Genomic DNA, 20,984 nt, shown 5'->3' on the forward strand with positions numbered 1-20,984 from the left:
CCTTATTGTAAAGTAAGACCGAATATACTGCACAGGTTTGAGTTATGAGGCCAACTAAAGTCTCAGGAAGGTTTTGCAGTACATTTACTGAATAGAGTAGCTTATAATATTAAACTTTTTGACGTTGTCCAGTTTAATGAGGTACTGAATTTGAGTATTTATCAATTTCAAACCATCTATGCTCGTTTAAGTATCCGCTAGTCCGGCAACTTTATTCAGTAAATGTCTCCATCTGTCGGCCAAAGCAGGAAACGCAGTTTCAAAACCTTACCAAAGGAAGTGATTGCAACTGGCATTTTTTAAAACCTGAAAAATATACCACCACCACCACCATTGGCTAGCGTAAGGTTACTAATAGCTGTTTAAAAGAACAGATTGAGAAAAAAAGTATATATTTGTAACAGTTATGAATGAGACTGCAGAACAATTGACATACTTTGCACATATCCACCTTCACTCCCAGAATATCCCAAAATGTGTAAATATTAAATTTCAACATTTCTGTCAACGAAGATTTACGTCACAGCCTGCGACACACTTTTCTATCAGCAGGGCGGGAAGCCAGGCAGGTGGCTGTTGTAAACAAACCGGCGGCTGTGTGATGAGCCATGGATCCCAAAGGGGAAAAGAGAAAAATAACTGAGGAGAACAGAGGATTAAACGTTTCTTGGACCGAATCATTTGCATTTATTGCATTCATCTTTCATGCCCGATGTTGAGAAGCTGACCAGTCATGTCCGGAAACAGAAGTCACATTAAACAGGTAAGAACACAATCCTGTCATAGGCACATATTTAGTAACAAAGTGGCTGTTTTTAGAAAGTGATTTCTGATTTTCGGCAGTATATATTTTGAATGACACTTATATTATTGTATATTATTATTATTGTATTGGGATATTATTGTGTTTTATTGCTCGGGTACGAGTTTTACAGGCATTTGCCTTGGACAGCTATGTAGGTGAACTTGCATGAACTTTGAACCAGGAAGTTGGTCCGGCAATGTTGGTCTGGTATGTTAAAATAAAGTTGGTTGAAAGCAACAAGTAACATTTTCCTTCACTACTTAAGTCACTTTTACTACGGTTCGGATTTGAATAACACTGACAAGTTAACAAGATAGCTACGTTGGTTAGGTAGATACTTTATTCATTTATCTACCTACATACCTACCTGACAAGTTAACACGATAGCGACGTTGGTTGGGTAGATACTTTATTAATTTAGCTAGCTACCTACCTGCCTGACAAGCTAACACGAGGGTAGCTACGTTGGTTGCTTGCTTTCACCAACTTGCTTGGCATTTGCACAGAAATCTAACTTGAACTTAACTTAATTTGATTTTAAATACTTTACCTTTTCAAAAGACTGCTGTTTTATTTTTATAAATGCAGGCTGCGTTTTGTTGCACTGTTTTGTTGCCCAGATAAGGGACAGGGGGTTATGCACGTTCCATTTTGTTGTTTTTTCAAATCCTCAAAATAAAAATTACATTAAAAATCGGATTTTTAAATTATATTTCTTTAATTTCATCAAAGCAATCAATGTCCTGCAGGGAAAATAAACATTTAATCATGAAGGCTCATTATGTATTTGTAGCCAACTTGGTCATTTTGATAGTAGGCTAATATAGATACGTACAGCATGTGTTGCCTTCATTATAAGGCTTATATAAGATTTTTAATTTTTTGCAGCTCCAGATACATTTGTTTTTTATTTTTTTGGTCCAATATAGCTCTTTCAACATTTTGGGTTGCTGACCCCTGGGCTATAGTACAATGACAGCTCATTGTAGTAGCTAAACTTAGCCAAATTGCTATCATTAGTCGACTCGACAACAAACATACTCAAAGCATGAAGCGGCATGATATAATACTTGAAGTCTCTGCAGACAGTCTCTTCAAAAGGAGCCACACAAAGCATTTCATGTAGTTTTATTGAATCATGCAATTCCTATTTGATTGATTCATATTGATTACAGCCATACAAAGTTGGTTTAAAAGTACTTTTAAACTACAATTGACATATTGCATCTCCAGAACACGAGTAAACAGTCCATCACACAGATTCCCTCCCTTTTACAGGTGATATTTAAAATTGATAAAAGTGGAGTTTTACTAAAAAAAAAAATATGGTGAAACATAAATTGGCTATGATGATGCACGGTGTGGCCCCCATTACACCAACAACCGACCCTGCTTGATTGGATTACACGTGAAGACATTTTACAGCAATAATTATTGACAAAAATATGATCACAAGGTGGAGAGCACTTACAGCGACATTCAACCATTAATTAAATATCCACAGATGCAAAATAATTGTACATTTATGTGGCACTACTACAACTGCCTTCAGTGCAGACTTAATTCTTCACTATCTCCACTAATCAGGGGTGTCCAGAGTGCGGCACGGGGGACATTTGTGGCCCGGAGCCTGTTTTTTTATTGACCATTGACATATTTTAGAAATAAAATGTAACCAGAAATGAGAAAAATACAGCAAAATTTAACGAGTACTAAAAATAAAACCATCTATGCAGCTTATCCTAATTAGGGTCACGGATGGGAATGCTGGACCCTATCCCAGATGATTTCAGGCAAGAGGCGGGTTACACCCCATACTGGTCGCCAGCCAATCACAGGGCACATATAGACAAACAACCATTCACACTATGGACACCCCTAATCTACATCCACTTATCACTGAAAACATTAAGGCACTTAATGGAATCTAACATTAGCACATTCCTGGTTTCCACTAATAACTCATTTACCGCTTTGCACATATATGGCTCTAATAACACTGAAATAACGTGTCCCGGTCCTGTTTATCTTTGGTTACAAATTGGGAAAACACAGAATGAAAATCAACCGTAAAAGAATAAAAAGGTGAACTTTACAATACAACCAAACAGGACTTCACAAAGCAAATATTATATACTGCAGGAATAAGGGGCAGTGGAATGCACCATTTTGACCAACAATAAGTCAAATGGAGAGCAATATCTGTTTATGCATAGTTTTATCAAGAGTCAGTCAGAGTTCCAGATTGTGATAAACAACACGATTAATCGACAAGTAAGAGCCAGGCATCAGGCGGAATCAATGTCAACAACTAGAAAATGGATATAATTGGTTGACTACAAAAAAAAGGCCATTGTTTGGAATCATAGAAACTGGTGTAAATCGCTGAGCGGCTGCTAGAGTGACTAAATGACACCGTAGAACCAATACACTATGAAAGATCCATATTCATGGCCAAACACCCACTTCTTTGTGTTTGTAGCGAGTGCTCTGCGCCTGGGTGGACAAGTCCACTCTTGTTCCTTCACTGGGTCTTCTTACATAAGGTTGTCTTATGTGACAACAGTGCATATTTGAGGTATCGGTACAAAGATAACCAAATAAAAAAGGTTCCCGAAGAGGAAGAAGCCATTGTGCTTATCGTCCAAGTGTTACACATAGATGCCTTCTGGGTTCAGACCGGAGCTGAGGGGACTATTTAAGACCCGGAGATGACTGGAAACCTTGTGCATGGTCACATGACGCTTAAGGGAGCCAGTCAGTGGAACTAAATCTGAAAAAGGAAAATATGAAATTAATAACCCCCCCAAAAACACTCATCAACACACCATTAAACCTGACTTAGTTAATCTAATCTAATAATAATCTAATCTAATAGTTAATCTTCAAACAGCTAAAATAATTCATAGGGCTAAAAATAAGCAATTAACTAAAATTAAAAATTAACTGAAATTAAAAATTAACTAAAATGTCATCCAATACTTCTCTACAAGAGAGGAGAAATATGATCTCAGGGAAGAACTACATTTGAAACACTTATATGCTAGGACTACGTTAAAAAGACATAGCATTTCAGTACTACTACTTCGGTACGTGGAAAAAAAATAAAACAAAAAAAATATGTAAATTATATTAGGAAAGCAGGACGTGAACAAATGTAACAGTTAATGATTGTAAAAGTACCAGATGGAGGGGTAGGATTTAATAAGCTTTGCTTCTTCCTACTCCTTTTTATTTATGTGATGCACTCAATTGTAATCTGATGCATGTTCAAATGAAATAAAACCATTACCATGACTTTTAAATTAATATGACAATTGTAATTTCCACCATTGTGCCACAGAGGGACAGTAATGAGACAGATTTTATTACCATGTGTTGTTGACATTTTCCACAAGTTAGGACAAAGACATCTCTTTTAGGAATGAAAACCATTACCGTGATGTCAAGTGTAGAGACAGGAACTTGATCATAGTGATCCACTTTAACAACAACAATACATTTCACTGTCATTGTCCCAAAGCCATTTTGTACATTCCTTTTCCCAAAGCCTCTTCATGTTTCACAAGCCTTAACTAGCATACTAATAATTATTTTTCATTGGGTTTTCATTGGTTCCTGTTTTCATCAAACCTTTTCGAACAGATTAATGGAAAAAATGTTCAGTTTTCCGGAATCAATTTCCTTAGATCCTGGTCCTATTATCATTTACTTAATCAATCATCCAGTGAAGACCATCCTGGTTCCGATTTTCTATTTGAATCCGGTTCCTAATGATTTTCCATTCCGACGTTTTGTACACGTCCCAGATTCCGACATTAAAGACGCTACACCATGAATCGGTAGGCGTTTAATCATGTTGGTTATATACCTTCCCTTGCCAAAGTTTTCAACCGGTTATTCTCCATTGGTATTCGCTGGCTTCTTATCTGTTGCAATTCGGAACTATTTGGTTCAACAAAATAAATAATGTGAACGATCCCGGGATAATCACACTCGCCACGTATACATGGACCCAAATATTCCAATTGTATTCGGTTTATTTGCGCAAATGGAAATAATTTAACCTTTGTATACACCTCATTCCGAAAGCGCCAATCCGAATGAATATATAATCGGTTTCACAGGTTGTGGAATATTCCTTTCCCCAATCCGATTGAGATATCTTGTAACCGCTCAATCAAATCAAATTGGCGGTTGGCAAGCAGCTTTCGGTGTGCAAGTCCAGTTCTTATTAAAAAATAAAATATATATCTATATAAAACATGTCCCGAGTTTAATTATAAAATATTATTTTTTCCAGTTTAAATTTATAGCGGGTGCGTTCTTGCGTTCTTTCAGCACATGTTCAGATATGACGTAACACGCAGCTCGAGACGTTTTAAAAATGGAGGCGAGCAATCGGCACCGGAAAGCTGTGGAAAGTTTGTTTTTGATCCAAACTAAATTTCAAGACTGTACTAACAAAAAACTGTCAATACGGACAACATGTGAAAGAAAAACTCGAGGAGGTCGGTATCACATGATGTTCATGTTTACGTTTTACTGCGCATGCCCTATTGATTATTCTGTTTGATTATAGCGGCGCATGTAAACAAGAGATTGGAATATTCCTTTCCATGTATACCATGTTTTTGGAAAATCATTCGGAAAAATTCCATTTAAAAACTCCCCATGTAAACGTGGCTAATGTTATACTCGAGGCTTGATGCCCAACTCATTCCTATGGAAGAAAGACAGAGGTTATCTTGGTAAACAACAATCATTAAGCTGTTTTCTTGCAGAGAGTCATCGTCTTTTCCTAAGCTGATGTCAGTTGATGGAACAGCCTTTTATTGGATTCTGACTGCATTCATGCTATTCAGTGCTTTTTGTCTGCTTGTCAGCTGTTCTGCAGAATGACAGGTCTTTGGTCAGACGAGCCCTCCCCAGAAAGTGCTGAGTGTGTGATAGAGGACGTGTGTTACGGGGGCGGCGGCGGAGGGACGGGGCTCACAACAAGAACAGAGGGTGAATGAAGGACTTGAAACTAGCTCCTCCTCCTGCTGCTGTTGGCATGGAGACCATATGTGCCTTGCGTAGTGTGAATAGCACTTTGCGTACACTCTTGACATATGATTACACTATAATGCATCTCTTAGGTCACCGTCATTCACATGGGTCAGACTTAAACGACCCCTTAAATCACCGCCTACATGCCATTTCCACAAGGCCTGCTCTCTCTTTGACATTTAAGGTAACAGTGGGAAGTACATGGCCGAGATCGTTTTCCTTTATAAACGTATGTCTACCAATTAAATGTGTATAAGAGAAGGACATTACCTATAACACGAGTGCTGCTAGTACATTCATCCTCGGCAGGCTCCGCCGGCAGCACTGTGACCTTGGTGCCAGTTTGCTTGATGAACTGCTGCAGGTTTACCTGCCTGAGCTCCTTGGTTAGCTGTTCCAGCTCATGCTGCATGTCCTGTAATGAAACAGCATGGTTAGAAATATCATTTATTTTATACATTCATTCATTCATTTTCTACCGCTTATCCTCACAAGGGTCGCAGGGATACTGGAGCCTATCCCAGCTGTCTTTGGGCGAGAGGCGGAGTACACCCTGGACTGGTGGCCAGCCAATCACAGGGCACATATAGACAAACAACCATTCACACTCACATTCATACCTATGAACAATTTGGAGTCGCTAATTAACCTAGCATGTTTTTGGAATGTGGGAGGAAACCGGAGTACCCGGAGAATGCATGGGGAGAACATGCAAACTCCACACAGAGATGACCGAGGGTGGGATTGAACTCGGGTTTCCTAGCTGTGAGATCTGCACGCTAACCACTCGACCGCCGTGCACTTTATACATATATAGTCAAAATTTGAAATGTCTAAAATTAGATTCCGGTTCATCATATCAGGGGAAAATGATTAGAACATTTCTCTGAGGCAAATCAAAGAGCTCTTTATGCTTTGAGACCTCCAGAAAATATTTTTTAATACATATGTGTCTGCGACAGGACATTAAAAACATCACCAAAGATCTGGAGTGAGTAAATAAACATGCTCAGGTCGGGCCGGCCTATGAAGTTCAGTGTAAGATCAGAATGTCCAAAGCACATGAACGCACCGTCATAAAGAGACTACACAAGTATGTGTACAGAACATCTAATGAAATTATTTGGACAGAGAAACATAGCAACTGTGAAGCACGGGGGTGGACGTGTCCTGGTTTAGGGCTGCTTTAACAGCTCACTAACCTAAAAAACCCACTACGAATTCTTCATTGTATTTGATAAGGGTGCCTGTCGAAAACCGTAGACCATCTGTCCAAATTGAAGCGTGGATCAATGACCCATAACATTCCGGTCAATCCGCTATGAAAGAAATAACTTCTGCATACAAAGTAGATGAAATGAGTTTATTTGTATAGCACATCCCAATGGTACAGGCTGGAAGAGTGGTTAGCGTGCAGGCCTCGCAGATAGGAGACCCGCGTTCGATTCCACCCTCGGTCAACTCTGTGTGGAGTTTGGATGTTTTCCCCGGTTTCTCCGGGGACTCCAGTTTCCTCCCACATTCCAAAAACATGCTAGGTTAATTGGCGACTCCAAATTGTCCATCAATGAATGAATGAATGAATGTTTTCTTTTTTGTTCTTTTCTATCCCCTCCTGCTCCGATCCATCTTTTATGCTGCTTATTACTCCAAATTGTCCATAGGTGTGAATGTGAGTGTGAATGGTTGTTTGTCTATATGTGCCCTGTGATTGGCTGGCGACCAGTCCAGGGTGTACCCCGCCTCTCGCCTGAAGACAGCTGGGATAGACTCCAGCACCCCCGCGACCCTCGTGAGGATAAGCGGTAGAAAATGAATTAATTTTTATTTTCTAACAATGTCGAATTAGTGTAAAAATTCATTACTGTCCGCATCCTCTTCAGGCGAGAGGCGGGGTACACCCTGGACTGGTTGCCAGCCAATCACAGGGCACATATAGACAAACAACCATTTGGAGTCGCCAATTAACCTAGCATATTTTTGGAATGTGGGAGGAAACCGGAGTACATGACAACATATTATGAAGAATTATTTTCGGAATTAGCCCGATGCCAGGGATGCCCGATATTGGCTTTTTATCAATATCCAATATAGTCCAGCCCTTTATTATCGATACTAGCACGGTGGTTAGCATGCAGGCCTCACAGCTAGGAGACCTGAGTTCAATTCCACCCTCAGCCATCTTCTGTGTGGAGTTTGCATGTTCTCCGGGTACTCCGGTTTCCTCCCACATTCCAAAAACATGCTCGGTTAATTGGCGACTCCAAATTGTCCATAGGTATGAATGTGAGTGTGAATGGTTGTTTGTCTATATGTGCCCTGTGATTGGCTGGCGACCAGTCCAGGGTGTAGAAGACAGCTGGGATAGGCCCCAGCACCCCGCGACCCTCGTGAGGATAAGTGGTAGAAAATGAATGAATTAATCATATAAACAATACAATATAACAATATAATATAAACAATATACAATATAAACGTGTTGGTCTCACCTGCACCTTCTTGCTGCTTTGTCCGAGTGACCTGTCCACAGCTCTGCAGCTGCTCTCTAATTGGACAGCTTGTCTCTCTTGTGCTTTCAGCTCAGCTTTAACTCTGAGCGCCTGGGCCCGAGCCTCTGCTTCATTGAGCCACTCAGTCTCCTGATGCTCTCTCTGCAGCCGCATCTCCTCCAGACCAGCTTCTACTCCCTGATGGGGGGGAAGCGATTACTTCCACAAAGTTAAAGTCAAAATTAAACAATGTAAATAAGACGTCCTGCAGAAAAACAAACCTGCACCATCGCCAGCTTGTCCTCGATCTCCTTTTCGCAGCCCTGCAAACGACCACGCAGTTCCTGCAGCCTCTCCTCCAGCTGTCTCTCACTCTCCAGCTCAATCTGGAGCTCTGTGGCCCAAAACTCCTCTTCCTCCATCTCTATCTCATTCTTCCTCAAATGCTTCTCCAGTCTGAGAATCTCCTCCATTAGGCCCCCGCCCATATCCCCACTGCAGCTTGGAACTCGCCCCCCTTGCACCCTGGCCCAGGCTTTGAGCTCAGCTTCGTAAACCTCCATTTTCTTGTCCAACACGCCAAGTGTTTCTCTCTGTAGGCCCACCACCCGGACCAGATCCTCCATGCGACAGGCCCACAGGCTAGGGGGTGCAGTCCCGGTGGCCCCTCCGGCATGGGGGTAAGTCCCACTATTTCCCAGAAAAAATCTCCTCTTGGTTTCAGCTTCAGTTGTCCGCCCTCCGCTCAGAATCTCCCTCAGGCCTCTGGGCGCTCCTGTAAAGGTGAGTGACTTGCGACGCGGCTCGCGGCGCCGGAGCGAGCGATCATTGGGATGGTGAAGCTTTGCAAGCGGAGGGAGGCTCTGACGATGAAACCCACGTTCAGGCCCCCTGAAAGGTGGCCCTTCTGAGGGTGGCCGTTCGGTCAGGGATGGGCCTGTGCGAAGCAAGATCAGCTGGACGTCGCCTGCGTATTGACCCCAGCTATTCAGAGACGCCACCGGGCTCTCATGAGGCACAAGATGGCGCTCGGTGTCCCGCCATTTTTCTACCAGAGTGTATCTTCCAGTTCGACCTGTCAACAACACGATAGAGCCGCCTTGAAAATATTCACAAGGACAAAGCCTCAATTCTTAGCCATCACCACTTGGGCAAAATATAGCCCGGAAATTGGAACTATTCAACACTTCATAAGGCATTTGGGTGAAACGAAAGGAAAAGACTAGAGGAGGGGGCTCTGCTTTGCTTGGCAGGAGAGAAGCATGAGTCATTCTTTCCCTCCTCCAACCCTATATTAGTGGGAAGTGATGTCACAACAGCCTGCCCAAGCACTCCGGTTCCTCACAAAGCCATATGGAACAGAGGTGGGACGTCGGGGGGGTATATATTGTAGGAAAATGCATGAATCTCAGCAGGAGCTTCGTGTTTCACCTTATGGTTGTCATGGTGATGGTACATAATTCATTTCAAACATGACAACATTCATTCATTTTCTATCACTTATCCTCATGAGGGTCGCGGGGGTGCTGGAGCCTATCCCAGCTGTCTTCTACACCCTGGACTGGTCGCCAGCCAATCATAGGGCACATATAGACAAACAACCATTCACACTCACATTCATACCTATGGACAATTTGGAGTCGCCAATTAACCTAGCATGTTTTTGGAATGTGGGAGGAAACCGGAGTACCCGGAGAAAACCCACGCATGCACAGGGAGAACATGCAAACTCCGCACAGAGATGGCCGAGGGTGGAATTGAACTCGGGTCTTTTTTTTTAAAACCCGAATATTACCCCTGGGTTAGGCCTTTTCTAACCTGAATATTGGGTCATGTATACTACGCCTATCGGGATATCCCTATCAAAAGGAATATTGATTTGTGTTCTGTGCATGTTCCATTGGAAAGGAATATCCCGATTGTTTCCAATTACCATGTATACAAGAATAACCCTGTTTGGTCAGGCATGTAAACGGGTTATTCTGAAAACAACATATTATGAAGAATTGTTTTCGGCATTAGTCCGATGCCAGGGATGCTCGATATTGGCTTTTTTTAAATCAATATCTGATATAATCCAGCACTTTATTACAGATACTAGCACGGTGGTTAGCACGCAGGCCTCACAGCTAAGAGACCCAAGTTCAATTCCACCCTCAACCATCTCTGCATGTTCTCCGGGTACTCCGGTTTCCTCCCACATTCCAAAAACATGCAAGGTTAATTGTCGACTCCAACTTGTCCATAGGTATGAATGTGAGTGTGAATGGTTGTTTGTCTATATGTGCCCTGTGATTGGCTGGCGACCAGTCTAGGGTGTAGAAGACAGCTGGGATAGGCTCCAGCACCCCCGCGACACTTGTGAGGATAAGCGGTAGAAAATTAATGAATGATGTTGTCAGGTTACAGCTTGTGTAATATCCGATATAGTCCAGCACTTTATTACCGATACTAGCATGGTGGTTAGCACGCCAGGCCTCACAACTAGGAGACCCGAGTTCAATTCCACCCTCGGCCATCTCTATGTTCTCCGGGTACTCCGGCTTCCTCCCACATTCCAAAAACTAGTTTTTTTTACCTATGCTAGGTTAATTTGGGACTCCAAATATGTGCCCTGTGATTGGCTGGCCACCAGTCCAGGGTGTACCCCGCCTCTCGCCCGAAGACAGCTGGGATAGGCTCCAAATTGTCCATCAATGAATGAATGAATGTTTTCTTTTTTGTTCTTTTCTATCCCCTCCTGCTCCGATCCATCTTCTATGCTGCTTATTACTCCACATGGTCCATAGGTATGAATGTGAGTGTGAATGGTTGTTTGTCTATATGTGCCCTGTGATTGGCTGGCGACCAGTCCAGGGTGTACCCCACCTCTCGCCCGAAGACAGCTCGGATAGGCTCCAGCACCCCCCACAACCCTCGTGAGAATAAGCGGTAGAAAATTAATGAATGATGTCAAATTACAGCTTCTGTAATGAACACGTTATACTTGGTTTACTGTGATGCATTTCACAAATAAACACTATTTACCAAAATAGTATGCAATACAAGTTACAGAAAAAGTACCATTCAATAAGAAACCAATGAAATAATGCTGGCAACAACATCATTTTGAAAGCTATAAGAACGTAAAGTATGAAACTCTGGACTAATAGCGTGTATTGGTGAAATAAGATGGGATTATTTAACACATCTCTTATTATTTTGATGCATGAACGCCAGAGTGAGTCTTTATGATGATATTATATCAGTATTGAAACATTGCACCAAGACACTCACTGCCCCGCAGCGCTGTAAAACCATTACAATATTTACAATCCGAAAGCAAAACTTGATAATAATTCCTGACCGCAGACATACTGAGCTATCATGTATCGATATGAAGCGATATCAAATTTTTATGCCGGTGTCTGTCGATAATGTCGGACATCTTCAGGCAGTGTCAATCAGATAACGGCAATTTATTACAATAGTTTGATATGCAAATTTTCAATAGGTTTTCCATCTGCTACTTAAAGAAAGCATGTATTCGGACAGAACACAAGAGATCTTACCATTTGATATGTATTTCACCCCAAATTTGGTTTTATGCTGATTTTAGTCAGCGGACACCAAGTCATCAGATCAGGAAATAAGTAAAGAAAGGATAACAATTGTTCCTAAAGAGTTAATAATACGAAATACAGTAAATCTCGGATATATTGGATTCAATTGTTCCCACTGGTTTTGTCTGATATAAGCGAAATCCGTTATATGCGTATACCGGAAAATGTCCGTTTATATCGGATTTATATCCGGTATATGCGTAAATCTGATTTTATCCGTTATAAAAAGGCACTTCCTTGACTATGTTTCCAATGTACCTGGACGCGCAGGCAACGCTGCAAACGCTGCAAATGACGTCGTATAGCGGCCACGATTCGGCCATCCGATATATGCGAGGGAAATTGAATGGAAATGCATTGGAACGGGACTGGAGATTTTGTCCGAAATAGGCGAAATCCGTTATAAAAAAATCCGATATATGCAATGAATTTTTATTGGAAATGCATTACAGAAAAATCGGTTCTTTTTTATCTGTCCGTTGTGAGCGAATTTCTGATATATCCGAGTCCGATATATCCCAGGTTTACTGTAAAAAGAAAGCTGGTTAGGGAATGAATAGTGCTGCATTCCATTAAAGGTTCACCGTGAGTGGGGTCTGATAAGTGTTGCATTATCAGCACAACATCGCATACACAGAGTGGCGCAGACCTGGAATTACAGCACGTCTGCAGACGTGCACATTGTTAACACGATTTAACTACTACTGGTATTAAAATCCACACACACGCTCATTATCTAAAGATGTAGAATTCCTGCAGAGCTTAGCTTACCTATGGCCTGGGCTAGCGCAATCACCACTTCCTGGCAGGTGGTAGCCTCAGTGACCCCACACACGACCCTCTGGACTCCATCTACCCAGACTTTGAGCTCCATTTTGGGTCAAATGTGACCAGGCTTACTGCGGTGTGTTGGCCCCCAACATTCCTGGTGGCTCCAGACATGCAAGCACAGCTGAAGTCGCTGCGGCTACCTTTTGATGAGTCAAGAGAAGAAGAAACAGGAAACGGATGGTCAGGATAGAGTTACCTTTTAAAACAGTCGTTATTTGGTATCACTATCTATCAGTTGCTCAAAGCAAAAAATAATTACTTCAGTCATCTCCTTTTATCAGTCATGCCAGGGCCATCTGGCCATAACAATGATGTTTTGTGCCTTTCTATGAATAGGTACATGATGTCTACAGGGGAGCGGGAAGATAGTGCCAGTAGACTATTCCCAGCCCCAATTCCTGCTTTTGTGCAGAGAGCTACAGGGAAGTGGCAAAAAGACAGAGGGGGAAAATTAAGTGTGACATAACAGGGAGCGTGAAAATGTTTTGTTGCAAAACAGGAAGGTATCCCCAGAGGGGATCACAATACAAGGAAGTGAAAATAGCATTTTCCTCAGTACAATTACACGCACACATTCATCTGATTACTGCTATAGTTGGTTCTTTCTGTTTTCACACTTCTCTGTAAAGAACCAGTTTACATGCACCAGATTCAATTTGATTGCTGGCAAAACTATCTGATTTTAGTTATTTTAGCAGTATCCAGACAAGGAAAAGGAATACTACATGCAATTTAATATTGGTTACATACATTCAGCAACATCTATAATACTCTTGGGACTACTTTTTACTACAAAGTAGCAGCTGCAAAAGTGAAGGACTGCTTTTATAGGGTGGATTTAATAAGACTGGAGAATGGATACAATATATTGCTTTAAATGACTATTAGAAAACCAATTTCATGCATTCATGGATGATACGCCAATAACGTTTTCTAAATGTTTTTCCTTTTGTATTGATCGGCAGCCAGCACCCAACTTGACTGGGACTGGAATGTGGTATAATATCTTGGCAGAGGAGCTGTGGTTAGATAAAGTCTTTGCTTGTGACGCAGAACCATCTGAATGTTTACAGTATCATAGAACATGCAGTATTCCCATCAAGGCTCAAGACCGACTAGTACTAGAACACTCAAGACACTGTACTGTACTCTTCAATTTCGGACAAAGGCCTATTTTTCAAGTGTGCTACTAAGTCTAGCATCATCTCCTATATTCTGAGTCGTATAATAACTTATTCTTCTATTCCGTACCTTCAACATATTTTGATTGAGACCACGACCCAAATTGCAGACATTTTTTGAACACAAACTTCTTCAACTGACTGTTTGCAAAGACGGCTGCTTGAGGGCGCTAACTTTGAACGTGTTGTAAGCATCATATCCCGTCCTCTTCCTGCCTCGAGCATGTAAACTGCGCCCCCGGGTGACACAAGACGACTCCAGAAAGTCAAGTGCAACCTCTTGTCAGTCGCCTCTTACATACTTTGTAACACGACAACCACCAACATCATTAGACACTATCAGACAAGGCCAACTTAATGTTTTAATTTCTATAGTACTTATTCTCTTTAGGGTCAAGCAAGTAAGAATGCATTTTTTTTTTCAATTGTGCAATTCCGTTTTACAAAGAACGTCTCCTGTTACATGAAGGTCAGCTCCTTATATAATGTATATAAAACACTCATCTCGTGAGAGGGATTCTGCTTCAAGGGCGTCGTACTAGGAGACAATAAAAGGCATGTTTCCATGAAGCTATACCAGTGAGTCAAAAGCTTCTTTTGTTTGCTTCGTGCCCTCGACAGCGGAAGTGAGCCCTGAAAGACGTTTGGGATGACTCTGAACGCTCCGTTTCAGAGAGTTTTTTCCCCCAAGTCTGCCTTGTGAGAAGTCACTGGCTCCATCCCTATATGGGCGTACCCGGATACAAGCTGTATGAAGTCCTCGGGAGCACTTGGGAGTGGGCCCATAGTTGGGCCATGGGTGAAATAAATTAAAACAGAGTATTATGGAAATCTAAGGAAATACAGCTGGAATAGGTGCAGATTCTGGAAGATCTAGAAAGCTTTCTTCGGCTTCTTCTTTATCTTATTCAGTATTTACGATTTAAAATCCTTTTCTGATGGGTCAACACCAAGGTTGTCGGAGTCGTAGTAGTAGTCATTTTCTACCGCTTATTCTCATGAGGGTCACGGGTGGTGCTGGAGCCTATCCTAGCTGTCTTCGGGCGAGAGGCGGGGTACACCCTAGACTGGTGGCCAGCCAATCACAGGGCACATATAGACAAACAACCAACCATTCACAATTGGAGTAATCAGCGGCATAAAAGATGGATCGGAGCAGGAGGGGATAGAAAAGAATAAAAAAGAAAACAGTGCGGGTATAATACAAAGTGATTTGGAGTCGCCAATTAACCTAGCATGTTTTTGGAATGTGGGAGGAAACCGGAGAAAACCCACGCATGCACGGGGAGAACATGCAAACTCCACACAGAGATGGCCAAGAGTGGGATTGAACTCGGGTCTCCTAGCTGTGAGGTCTGCGCGCTAACCACTCATCCACCGTGCAGCCCCAGAATATGACATATCACTTGTATTCCAATAAGGTTTGACTACTAATACAGCAATCATTTATTACTTCAGTTCATTCATTCATTTTCTACTGCTTCTCCTCACGAGGGTCGCATTAATGTTGGAGCCCATCCCAGCTGTCTTCGGGCAAAAGGCGCGGTACACCCTGGACTGGTTGCCAGCCAATCACAGGGCACATATAGACAAACAACCATTCACACTCACATTCATACCTATGGACAATTTGGAAGCCAGTGATTTATGAAAAACCACAATATAGAGAAGGAGCGATAACTGAACCCACTATTGCAGGAAACAACTTGTACATGTGTATGTACTAGGAGTAATAGTTTTATCCATTAGGGGCATGGCTTTCCACTTGTCAAATTCAGAGCTTTTGTGCTTCTTTTAGCCTGCCCTTAAAAGGCATTCTAGCTGACGGATGGAGGGGAATAGGAAAAAGGTCACATTGCAGGATTTTCCTGCAGGCACCCAAAACACTACCACCACTTTGTAAAAAACCCTTTTTCAATGTCTTGCTGGAAAAGCAGGCATCAAAGATTAGAAGCGGGGCACCCTGGAGAACAACACAAACAAAAAGTGATATTGATACTTCAGCAACTCAAACAACAGGCACTTCCTATCTGATATTTTACAATGCATTTACAAATGGAACCCGTTGCATACATATTCATGCAAAGCACCCACAAATCCCGAGCATGGGGGCAGAGCATTGCGGGGGGGGGCAGAGTGCCAGCTTGAACTCTGCACGCTCCATTCCTCTGGCCCGTCAAAAGCCACAGTCTGGGGAGATGCCCACTCCCTGATTTGTGGCGCTCATCTTATGCCAGAGAAGCATTTCATGCGATAGAAGACGGCTTTAAAATCCTCTGATATTATCAGCTGCAGCAAACAACGTTTAAAACCCTTGTCACCATCGTCTGGAGCAAATTTGTTTTTGACCCAAGATGAATTTCCTCACAGATCAGTGAGGTGTGTGTGCAGTCCGGATGGTCGTGACTAACCTCCAAGCTGAGTTGGACAGGAAAAGGCTTCAACCGGCCACTGGTGTAAACAAGCTACCATATGCTCATGTGGGTGGTTCATCATGGCTGCCATGCTACTGTAACATACTTTTATGTAGGAGCTTAAAACACTGGGACTGCGTTGCGTCTTCTAGGGATTTACAGCAAATCAAACTACACAAAGTAGTGCAGTTTAATACAGTTCAGCTTTATCGGGGGTGGTATTATCGGAGCTGAACAAAACGGGAAAGAGTGACAGAAACTCGAGAGAATTCTTGTTTAGAGCCAAGATCTCCATAGCTCTGTAAAAAAAAAAAAAACGCTAAAAAAAAAAGTCTTGTTCCCTGCCAGTTTTGAGAGGTATTTTCAGCACAGATTTTGTTACACCACTGACAGTTTCAAACAGTGGGAAATATAATAAAAACCATTAATAGTAAAAAAAATACTGTTACATGCCTGTGAATATTGTCACTAATCCAGGTTATTTTTTTCTCATTAAATAGATTGGAACTGGAAGATAGCGCTCTAAACAGGACAGCTCTATCCGCGGGAATAGTGGAGGACCCGACTATTCTCTAAAGTAGATCCCAACCAAGAACGGTTTTGCTACATAAATTGCTGTCCTTTCATCCCTTCCTAAAAGATTCAATAATGTCCAGAAATATTTCAATATTGAACAAAGCAAAATTTGTTCTCAATCAGAAATCACTCCAAACTCTTTATTGCTCTCTGGTTCTACCATATCTTACTTATTGTGTGGAAATATGGGCTAATAACTATAAAAGCAATCTTCACTCGCTTAATGTACTGCAAAAAAGGTCAGTAAGGATAATTCATAATGCCGCCGACAGAGAACATACTAACTCCTTATTTCTAAAATCACAAATGCTTCAACTTGCTGATATAGTTCATCTTCAAACAGCTAAAATAATGCATAAGGCTAAAAATAACCAATTACCTAAAAATGTCATCCAATACTTCTCTAGTTGATGTTGATGTTTGCTAAATACAAGGATGAAGAGTCTTGAACCAGTCATGATGTGCTATATATATCACTATATTGACACTTACTATGGTACCCATTATGTCATTGGATGCTCATATCACCTCCTACTTTGGTATGTGACAAAAATAAAAAATTAAAACATTTGTGTTATATATATATTTTTTGTGACAAAAAAAACAAAAAACCTTAAACCACATTAGGAAAGCAGGAAGTGAACAAATTAAAAATAAAAAAATTCAAAAACTTAAACTATATTAGGAAAGCAGGAAGTGAGCAAATATAAAAAAATAAAAATTAAAAAAACTTAGGAAAGCAGGAAGTAAACAAATGTAACAGTTACTGATTATAAAAGTACCAGATGAAGGGGTAGGATTTAATAAGCTTTGCTTCTTCCTACTCCTTTTGGGCATGTGGAACTGTGAACTGATTATGTGATGCATTCAATTGTAATCTGATGCATGTTCAAATGAAATAAAACCATTACCATAATTTAGCCTCTAGCAAATAACTAGCACAACACAGTCACTTTAGGAATTCAGGTTCCTCCATGATCACAGTCACAACCAATTGGTTAATCAGCAATCAGCAACCAATCAGTTTCCCAGATGACTGGCCAAAGGAATTTGTTTTTTTCTTTCCCGGTCCTAAAAAAAACCCCATCCAGGTTTAAGTCTCATCAACAAATATGTCAAGAGTGCCTGTTAAGAACGACTTCTGTGAAGAGCAAACAACGGGCATTAGACTGTAGCCAAAAAACGGGCCTTGATCCTTAACAACCGACACTGATAACACGCACACATTCCTAGGTTGTGAGCCCATGACCAGAAGATAAGGATACTATGGGAAACTTTTCTGGGATCTTGTTTGTTCTGTGGAATAACAAAGGAATAACAAACCATTCACACTGCAGATCCTTACTAAGTACTTTCACTGCAAACCAAACGGTTTCCAAAACATGGTATGGTGTCTAAGCGTGAACTGTTTTATTTGTGGTTTTACACCTGGTTGTTGGTGCAGATCTTATCTTATCTGCCCATTGCTGTGTTTGAGGTTCGACCCAAAATGTCCCTCTGCTAAATGTCCGGTATTATAAACTATTAGGCCCCTGAAGCCTCCCCTACTTAAGATGTCAGCACTGGCAGGCGATGGAACATCTGGATGGCACATTTGGCCAGGCAATAATGCCGCCTTTGTTTCTGTGCCATATGCATTGCTCACTGGCCAGCTTTGAACGGGTTGCAGGGACACGGGAGAGACACTGGACTGGCTTTATACGTACATGTCACTTTGTCAAAACATCATCTGGTGTTAAAACACCCATTTCCTAGCATTGGGAGTAGTCACATCTTAATTCATAACATATTTACTTTAACATAATTTCTCTTCATAAGTCCTTACAGCTAACAACTAAGGCTAAAAATAACCAATTACCTAAAAATGTCATCCAATACTTCTCTACAAGAGAGAAGAAATATGATCTCAGGGAAGAACTAAATATGAAACACTTCGGTATGTGATAAAAATAAAATTAAAAAAACAACAAACCCCCCCCCCAAAAAAACAAACAAATTTTTTTTTAATAAAATAAAAAAATTAACTGTATTAGGAAAGCAGGAAGTGAACAAATGTAATATATATATATATATATATATATATATATATATATATATATATATATATATATATATACATATATATATATATATATATCACTATATTGACAGTTACTATGGTACCCATTATGTCACTGTATGGTCATATCACCTCGTACTTCGGTACGTGATAAAAATAAAATTTAAAAAAACAAATTTAAAAAATAAAATAAAAAAATTAACTGAATTAACGAACAAAAAAAATAAAAAAATGTACTGTATTAGGAAAGCAGGAAGTGAACAAATGTAATATATATATATTACTACATTGACAGTTACTATGGTACCCATTATGTCATTGTATGGTCACATCGTACTTCGGTACGTGATAAAAATAAAATTTAAAAAACACAAAAAAATTAAAAAAAACAAATTTAAAAAATAAAATAAAAAAATTAACTGTATTAGGAAAGCAGGAAGTGAACAAAAGTAACAGTTACTGATTATAAAAGTACCAGATGGAGGGGTAGGATTTAATAAGCTTTACTTCTTCCTACTCCTTTTGGACATGTGGAACTGTGAACTGATTATGTGATGCATTCAATTGTAATCTGATGCATGTTCAAATGAAATAAAACCATTACCAAAAATGGGGAAAACAAAGATTCAACAGGCTGGATTTGGCAGAAGTTTTTGCCCCCAACTGCCCCATCCCCCCATCACATGAAGGTGGACTTCATAACAGAACATACTGTGCTCCTGAGTCAAATAAACTAAAGTTGGTTAGTACAGCCAAGACGCTGACTAAAGAATAAAAGCACTACTGTTTGATCAGTTTTACTAAAAAAGACATGTAACGGTATTTACCTTGACGTATCCGCACTATATATCCTTCAAAGTGAAGTGGAAATGAGAAATACTGGAAGAAATCCAATAATAAACACAATTTCCGCTAGTATTAGTAATATCCCTACCTTTATGTTGCTTAGAAAACGCAGTTCAGTTGAACGAAGTGAAGTTTAGAGACGAAACATCCGTCAGGGAAAATGGAGCAAAAATATGCCCTTCTTCTTCACCATTGCAACCAGCGAACTGCGACAAAGTGATGTTACTCTTTCCGTCCTTTTAAGCGCCCTAACCTAAAGTTTGTCTCCGTCTACTCGCTGTGCTTTTATTTTGTTCTCTCGCCAGTGAGCTGCGGGGAGAAAAAAAAAAAGCCCTTCTCTCCTCCGCTCCAACCTCTCTCCTCCTCCAGCAGGCTCTCACGTCGCTTTGGAAGTGGGGCACCGCAAGGCATTGTGGACCCTTTAAAGAGAGACGGCACACACAACCACACAAACCCTGCATGCAGGACATGTTGTGATGTGGGAGGTATCCTGCTGTACTGTCATTACTAAAAAGTTTGGAAAAATGGTAATGGTTTTATTTCATGTGTCGGATTACAATTGAATGCATCACATAATCAGTTCACAGTTCCACATGTCCAAAAGGAGTAGGAAGAAGCAAAGCTTATTAAATCCTACCCCTCCATCTGGTACTTTTTACAATCAGTAACTGTTACATTTGTTCACTTCCTGCTTTTCTAATATAGTTTACGTTTTTTTTTTTTTTTTTTTGTAAAACAAAAATAAAAAAAAATATTTCTACAATGCCAGTTTCCTCCCACATTCCAAAAACATGCTAGGTTAATTAGCGACTCCAAATTGTCCATAGGTATGAATGTGAGTGTGAATGGTTGTTTGTCTATATGTGCCCTGTGATTGGCTGGCCACCAGTCCAGGGTGTACCCTGCCTCTCGTCCAAAGACAGCTGGGATAGGCTCCAGCACCCCCGCGACCCTTGTGAGGAAAAGCGGTAGAAAATGAATGAATGAATGAGTTCCACATGTCCAAAAGGAGTAGGAAGAAGCAAAGCTTATTAAATCCTATACCCCTTTTAAAATCAGTAACTGTTACATTTGTTCACTTCCTGCTTTCCTAATATAGTTTAAGTTTTTGTTTTTGAAAAACAAAAAT

The 20,984-nt window shown here is 40.8% G+C and overlaps 1 protein-coding gene across 1 annotated transcript; it reads right to left on the reverse strand.

The window, feature by feature from the left end:
• Positions 1-1,918: 1,918 nt before the first annotated feature.
• LOC131130848 (ras association domain-containing protein 8) lies at positions 1,919-20,259 on the reverse strand. Its single transcript, XM_058074909.1, has 6 exons — positions 19,944-20,259; positions 12,720-12,919; positions 8,628-9,421; positions 8,347-8,544; positions 6,128-6,272; positions 1,919-3,578 (listed from the first exon to the last, which is right to left on the reverse strand). Exons 2-6 carry the CDS (start codon positions 12,820-12,822, stop codon positions 3,457-3,459), a joined length of 1,362 nt encoding a protein of 453 aa, XP_057930892.1. The 5' UTR covers positions 12,823-12,919; positions 19,944-20,259; the 3' UTR covers positions 1,919-3,456.
• Positions 20,260-20,984: the final 725 nt, after the last annotated feature.

Source organism: Doryrhamphus excisus, chromosome 6 (genome assembly GCF_030265055.1).
Source record: "Doryrhamphus excisus isolate RoL2022-K1 chromosome 6, RoL_Dexc_1.0, whole genome shotgun sequence".
NCBI lineage: Eukaryota > Metazoa > Chordata > Actinopteri > Syngnathiformes > Syngnathidae > Doryrhamphus > Doryrhamphus excisus.

Excerpts from the sequence above, each read along its gene's own strand:
- LOC131130848 (XM_058074909.1), bottom strand. The coding sequence starts at position 12,822 with ATGGAGCTCAAAGTCTGGGTAGATGGAGTCCAGAGGGTCGTGTGTGGG. Across the intron at positions 9,422-12,719 it reads TGCGCTAGCCCAGGCCATAG|GTCGAACTGGAAGATACACT; the intron begins GTAAGCTAAGCT and ends TGTTGTTGACAG. Across the intron at positions 6,273-8,346 it reads AAAGCAGCAAGAAGGTGCAG|GACATGCAGCATGAGCTGGA; the intron begins GTGAGACCAACA and ends GTTTCATTACAG.